This window comes from Monodelphis domestica, chromosome 3, assembly GCF_027887165.1.
Source record: "Monodelphis domestica isolate mMonDom1 chromosome 3, mMonDom1.pri, whole genome shotgun sequence".
Classification (NCBI taxonomy): Eukaryota; Metazoa; Chordata; class Mammalia; order Didelphimorphia; family Didelphidae; genus Monodelphis; species Monodelphis domestica.
The window spans coordinates 469,206,443-469,214,175 of NC_077229.1; the positions used below are offsets into that span (position 1 = coordinate 469,206,443).

The 7,733-nt window shown below is 38.8% G+C and overlaps 1 protein-coding gene across 1 annotated transcript; it reads left to right on the plus strand.

Moving 5' to 3' along the window:
• Nucleotides 1-2,347: 2,347 nt before the first annotated feature.
• On the plus strand, nucleotides 2,348-3,085 carry LOC100619708 (ferritin light chain-like). The gene has a single exon (XM_056824631.1). It carries the CDS (start codon nucleotides 2,476-2,478, stop codon nucleotides 3,013-3,015), a length of 540 nt encoding a protein of 179 aa, XP_056680609.1. The 5' UTR covers nucleotides 2,348-2,475; the 3' UTR covers nucleotides 3,016-3,085.
• Nucleotides 3,086-7,733: the final 4,648 nt, after the last annotated feature.

The window sequence follows — 7,733 nt, forward strand, 5'->3', positions numbered from 1 at the left end:
GAAGTTCTGGTAATTCATTCTGTAAAGAAATCCTTACAGAAACTGTAAGGACAGATTGAGACCACATCTGTCAGAAGTGATGTGGAATTAGTGGCAATTAAATTCAACTAAAATGGGGGGCTACTAGATGAACTCAAGTTATACATTCCTAAAATGGGGCTTGATTCTGTCTAACTCAGTCTGTAAAGTTTATCAAGGTGCCAGACAAGTCTATTATGATCATTATTGTTATTATACACAATATGTGAATATTATGTTTAAATATTAAATATAATATTAATTAAATTGTTTAAATTAAACAAATAATAATATATGTAATATAAAAATAAATAATAATTAAATTAAATATTTTTAAATATTAAATATACTGTCAAAAATTACAAAATAGACATTTATATAGTGTTTTAGAGTTTACCAAGTAATTTACATAAAAGAATGCATCAGCATGAAGATAAACATGTGAAAAGTATGACACTAGATACTTATAACCATCTTTACGGGATAAACAAGTATGAAAAGCTACTCCATAAAAACATAGACATACATATATATATATATATATAATATATATATATATATATATATATATATATATATAATATATGTTAAGTGACTACTTGAATCATTTACCTCAGTGGCTATAACCCAGTCAATGAATGGTTTACTCCATTCACACAGTTGTTGCTTTCCCCTGAGCCAGGGAGATCTGAACTGTCAATTAACAGATAGTGTAAGTTTACTAAGATGTCATGTATTGCTGTTATCCATGTGTAAATACATCAAATGTCCTTCTCTTTCAAGGCTGTGGTGCTTAGTAAAAACCTTCTCCCAAGGGAAGCCTCAGCTTGACAAATGCTTGTGGGATTACTGAGTCAGCCATCTCTTTGTGATGCAAAACAGCACAATCATTGACTTCTTTAAAATGGCTGCACCCTCCTATTTTCTCAGAGTGTAGAAAGCAATCTCCGTTTTGCAAAATGCTCCCATTCTATAAATAACTCACAAAATGGTGGCTCTTTACAGGAGATACTTGATTTTTAAAGTTTTGTAAAATTAAACATGCACTATGTTTTAAGGACACACTTTCCACACATTTTGGTTCTCCTTTTAATAATTCAGTGTCACATGAGGGAGATCCCAAACAAAACAAAGAAAGATAGCGTTGTACACAATGGGAAAAGCTCTAGCAAAAATGTGCATTTCTGTCCTGAAAGAGTTAGCATAGCTTCCCTGGATACCAAGTTTGTAATCAAGAAGTTTATACATTAGGAAACTAGTTCATCATGTGCTACTGATTCATGGGGTACCTGGGGTCAAGATCAAGGTCAGGGTCCTTACTCCCTGTCCTTGGTCTCTGACTCAAACAAAGTTATCTAGAATAGATTATGAATTGAAGGTTGTAAAAAGAACTAGCAAGGGGCTCATCATTTTGTGCACGGATGTCCCACATGGCTCCCCACACAAGTATATGATGTATGTAAAAATGACCACAGTGTGGCACAGAGCAGTCAAGTCATCGCATGTGTATTATTAAGAAAAAGCTCAACAACAGAAAAAATGTTAGACAAATTCCTTTCCTCAAAGGAAAAAAAAATGAAGCAGTTCAGTGCAAATGTTTGGATTAAACATTTTCTCTGGTCAATCTGGTTGTACAACAAAACTCCAGAACTCACAACTATCCATCCTAATTTATTTCTTCCAAAAATGATGTTGCTACTGCATAGACATGGACCATGTGGGCATAAGAGATAATTCAACAGAACCCTGGACTTAATTGTATTTTCCAAAGTACCTTACTTAAAACCAGAGAAGTTAAATATGGACAGAATTTGGCTGAATGAATTCCTGAAGACATTTTATCTTGAAAGAAAAGCATTTATTAAGCACTTTCTGTGTGTACCAAGCACTGTCTTCAGATACTAGCTTTACTTGGAACTTTCTTTGCTATTTCCATTCTTCCCTGTACCACCATTTCCTTCAAAAAGTAGCAATAAATTTTATGGGGGAGGGAAGAACAATGGGACTAGGAAAAGAGCAGAATCTAGACCTTTAATTTATATGTGTGGGGACTTTTTGGAAAGGAAACTACCACTATAAATTGATGACCTTAAAAGAGTTTCCTTAGATAATGAGAAGTTAAAGGAATTTCTCAAGGTCATAGATTCAGAAGTAGGATTTGAAACCAAGTCATGCAGACATTGAGGCCAGCTCTCTATCCACTACCCCATGCTGCCTCTCAGTATGTAGCAACCCTTTGAGGATCTTTGTTGAATGGGAGGAGGGGGACCTATACTTCAGAGCAGATATAGACATATCCCGTTCTGGTTCTTGCTTCAACAGTGTTTGGACCGAACCTATCCAGAACCTTTCATTTTCCTACTGCCCACCATCCCCTGGGGCTCAGCGGTCACCAGCTTCCAGAACCAGCTACCCCCAGCATCCCGGACCAACCCCCTCTCTGATGCCTCCGGTACCATGAGTTCCTCGTCCCAGATCTGCCAGAACTACTCCCCCGAAGCTGAGGCCACTGTCAACCGCCTGGCCAACCTCTTCCTGCAGGCCTCCTACACCTACCTGTCCCTGGGTTTCTATTTCGACCAAGACGATGTCGCCCTAGTCAAAATGTCGAGCTTTTTCCGGGAACTGTCCCGGGAGAAGGGCGAAGCACCTGAGCGCCTCCTCTGCCTCCAGAACCAACATGGAGGCCACGTGTACCTCCAAGCTGTGGTGAAACCTGCCCAAGACGAATGGGGCGGCAGCAGAGACGCCATTGAGTCCGCCCTCAACCTGGAAAAGGGCCTGAACCAGACCCTCCTGAAACTGCACGCCCTGGCTTCCAGCCAGGGGGATCCTCACCTCTGCAACTTCTTGGAAAGCCACTACCTGGAGGAGGAAGCTAAGCTGCTGAAGCGTTTGGGTGACCACCTGACCTCCCTGGGCCATGTGCAAAACCAGGACCACCGGGGCCACCTGAGAGAGTACCAGTTCGAGAGACTGAGCCTGAAGGACGACTAGGGAGTGGGATTAAGCAAAGAGGCGCAGTGCCCCCAAATAAAACTCATTAGCTTGCCCTCAGTGGGGCGCCACCTGAAAAAAAAAAATCCTGTTGACAGTGAGGACTCTTAACTGACTACCGAGTAATGATTATGCCAAAGGGATAGTTCCCATCCTTCATATCCCTTTCTATTACTGGCTCTTACCGGAGAACCCACAAGTCATTTGAGAGAGAAAGAATCTCCCCAATGAGCTCCAAGATGTAAAACTCATGGCCTCCTACAGGAGCCTATGTCTGGGACAGGGTTTCCTCCAGTTTTAGACTTTCCTTTGGTAGGGGGCCATGCAAGATCTCAAAAAGCACCTGATGTCTACCTCCTTTCCTAGGCACCTGAGCAGTGGGCTACCAGCTACCAAAGTAGTTGCAACAAAAACAGTAGGAGAGGAAAACTCGCTAATAATAGGGAATGAAAGAGTTTTCTTGGCACTGACAGAGCTGAATGTACTCAGTAGAGGTGAAATGTAAAATAGCTAATGAGTAGCCCTGTTGCTGATGTCTCAGTGAGGCTGGAATGCTGGCCTCTTAGATGATTATAATCATTCTGTGATTCCTTATTATATAGCAATTCCCCTTTCTGTGCAGGAATGACAATAGTAGCTAGCATCTATATAGCTTCTTTAAGTTTGCATAGTACTTGACAAATATTATCTCATTTTATCCTCACTCTGAAATAGGTAGGTGCTATGATTATTTTCATTTTATGGCTGAGGAAATTAAGGCAAACAAAGGTGAAGTAGCCTGCCCAGGGTCACATAGCTACTGCATCTGAGGCTAGATTTGAACTAAAATCTTCATGACTTGACATTCAGTTATGTTCAATATCGGCTTCATACTTGTATTCTGGATATACTTTTTAATGACCCTTTAGACTAAAGCCAAAAATTAATTGTTGCTCAAGAATCTGAGGTAAAGAGTGGAATTAAAACACTGGGAAGCTATTTCCACTACAAAGAAGTCAAAAAATCCCAGAGTAAAAACCCCCAGGAAAAATAGGTCGAAGGAGAAAAAGAATGGATCACAAACAGCAAAGAAAATATATTACTTACAACTACAATTTAAATATTCATCATTGAGGACTAAGTATTTCTTTTGGAAAATAAGGTTCAACTTGAACATTCCATTTTTAAGCACTATCACAAATCCATCAAAATGCTTATTTTTCCAAAATCCCAACATTCAAAGCATATGGAAAATTGCCTCAAGGTACAGAGAGTTGTTGCCTTTATCATACTGTGCATCTAAATTCCCAAGGATGATTGATTTAACGAGGTTTGCACATTAGAAGTCTTTTCATTGTTACAATAAGAGGAAATCACAAGAAAGATTAATGTCCTCTGCATGGTGCCACTGTATTAAAATGTCTTTCAAATGCCTTCACTCCAGGAACATTTCTCTACCCTGGCCAGTACTTAGTAAAGCTTGTCTCAGTGTAAAGAATGTATTAGTTATGGCTGAGGAGGCTGGGGTGCTAGAACAGAAATACCTGGAATACACACATGCTCCAAATGACATGGAAAATACATATGTTCCACATAGGCTTTCGTTTCCTAGCTGACATGGTGCCCAGGGACCCCACATGTGACATGGAAACCAAGACCACACAATTAATGTATTTTCTCATGGCACGCTGGGGATGCTCAATGGGAAGCAAAAGTGTACTTCCATTACTCTAAAACTTCCCAATATCTAAAGTTTTCTCTAAAGTGACTATTTTTTCTAACAAGATATACCTATTTTAATCAATACATATACACCCAACACACACACACACACACATACACACACAGAGATAAAACAGGCTCTGAGCTTCTTGCAATAATTAAAATGGTGACAACTTGAGATATTGATCCTTCCCATAAGATTGAAAATCATACACTTTCTAGATGACTCCTTAAGAATAATGGTTTTGGTGAACAAACAAGCTACCACCAGATCATTGTAAATGTGCATGCATACAGAAGCAATATGGCAGAGAAGATATCTAGCTAGTCTTGAAGCCAGGAAGTCCTAAGTTTAAGACCTGCCTCTGACACATGGAGTCTATTACTTTCAACAAGTCACTTATAACCTAACAGTGCTCTAAACAACTCTTTAAGAGGTAGCGAGGTAATATAGTGGATATAATAGAAGACTTGGAATCAGGAAGACCTTAGTTCAAATTCTGCCTCAGTCATTAGTGGTGTGACCCTGGAAAGTCACTAAAATCCTCTGTGCCTCCGTTTCCTCATCTGCAAAATGAAGATAAAAATGCTTATTGTACCTGAAGGGATTATTGTAAGGACTAAAGGAAATAATTTGTATTAAGTCTTCTGAAAATCTTAAAGGACTATATAAATGTACCTACAAACACATGCAATCAAATCAACCAAACAAAATAGTTTTTAACTGCACCAGAGTTGCCTAGTATTGAACAAAGAACTATGGAGAATTTTTTTTTTATGACATCTCTGCCTAATAGGAGCTTACAAACTGGGAAGACAAGTTGTATGCACAAGCCAGAATTGAGTGATACAGACAGTAACAAGAGGCATTACAGAAAGGACACATTATAGGCATATATGGATACAATCCAATACATTTTAATTTTCCATGGAATTGACTGGGTATCCCTTCTAATGATATACATTGTATTCTGTTCAATCCTTTAAATTCTGTCCCGTTCTCACCCAAGTCCTCTCATGAGCTTCCATCAACGATAGTCATACTTTAGAGGACTTCTACAGTCTTTATTTAACACGTCATGAGTTCCACTGCAACACTCAAGCTGTCCATTGGATATGGCCCATTCTTACTTCAGGGCATTGAGGGGCATTCATATTTAGTGCTCGAGAGATCAATTCAACAAAAGAAAATAAGAAGGATAAAATAGAGAGGTAGAAAGAGTTCACAGAAGTCAAGAGAAGAAAGAATATCCAGAATGAGTAGCTACTGGTCAAGTGTCAGCATGGCTCTGTGGCTCTGTAATTTCCTTCAGCTGACCTTTTCAGCATCACTCCTATTCACACACCTTATTCAACCTATATCTGTCTTAAACCATGATTCTTTCCATGTATTTTTCCATCCTGCTTATTAAGGAAGTCAAAAATTTAAGATATTTGTAGTATTAAAAGTTGCCCATTTAAAAGTTAAGAAAATAAAAAATTATTCTCATTGAAATTTGTATAATGATTCCATTAAAACTTATTTCCTTGCTATTCCTTAAACTCAGCACTTCAATTCTCACCTCCGTGTTTTTCTCATAAGCAGTTCTTCATGATTAGAAAGTATTCCCATCTCGCCTCACCCTTTAAGAATATGGAGCTTCCTGAGAGTTGCTAGGTGGTTCAGTGGATAGACAGCCAGGCTGGGAGACAGGATGTCTTGGGTTCAAATCTGACCTCAGAGACATCCTAGTTATATGACTGTGGACAAGTCATTTAACCCCCATTGCCTAGCCTTTACTGCTCTTCTGCCTTGGAACCAATACACAGTATTCTAAAATGGAAGGTAAAGTTTTAAAAATATCTTTGACTAAGTTTATGTACCTTCCTATAGAGAAATGCTATCTTGAGGCTCTTGTTAATGATCTTTCCCTTCTCAAACTATCATGCATGTGATTAGAGAAATGCAAATTAAAGTAACTCTGAGGTATCACCACACACCTATCAAATTGGTCAATATGAAGGTAAAAGAAAGTGATTGTGTTGGAGGGGGTGTGGGAAAAATGGGACATTAATACATTGTTGGGGGAGTTGTGAACTGATCCAACCGTTCTGGAGAGCAATTTGGAACTATGCCCAAAGGGTTTTAAAACTGCATACCTGGGAAAGCTTGATGGCTCAGTGGATTGTGAGCCAGGCCTAGAGATGGGAGATCTAGGGTTCAAATATGGCCTCAGACACTGCCTAGCTGCATGACCCTGGGCAAGTCACTTGACCCCCATTGCCTAGCCCTTACCACTCTTCTGCCTTGGAACCAATACATAGTAGTGATTCCAAGATGGAAGGTGAGAGCTTAAAAAAAACTGCATACCCTTTGCTCCAGCAATACCACTACTAAGTCTGCATCCCAAAGAGATGTTTTCAAAAAGGAAAAGGACTTGTTTGCACAAAAATATTTATAGCAGCTCTTTTTGTGGTAACAAAGAATTAGAAACTGAGGGAATACCCATCAATTGGGGAATGCCTAAGCAAGTTGTGGTATGTGATTGTAATGGAATACTACTGTGCTACAAAAAATGATTAGTATGATATAAACCTGGAAAAGGCCTACACAGAAAAAACTGATACAAAGTGAAGTGAGCAGAATGAGGAGAACATTGTACACAGTAACAGCAATATTATATGATAAACCTTTATGAATGACTGATGTATTCATAGCAATACAGTAATCCAAGAAAATCCTGAAGGACTTATGATGAAAAACATGATCTGCCTTCAGAGAAAGAACTGATAGAGTCTGAATGCACACTAAGACATACTTACTGTATTTCACATTCTTTCTTCACTTTGCTTTCATTTGTTCAAGCTCTCTTTCACAAAATGGCTACTATGGAAAGATGTCTTACAATAATTTACTTGTTCTCCCTGAACCACCCACCTTAAGGGTGAAATATAATCTTATTGAGTGGTTTTCATTTTATCTTTGTGCTCTTTGCACAAAATAGGCATTTATTATGTAACTTGGATTATAGGAACAT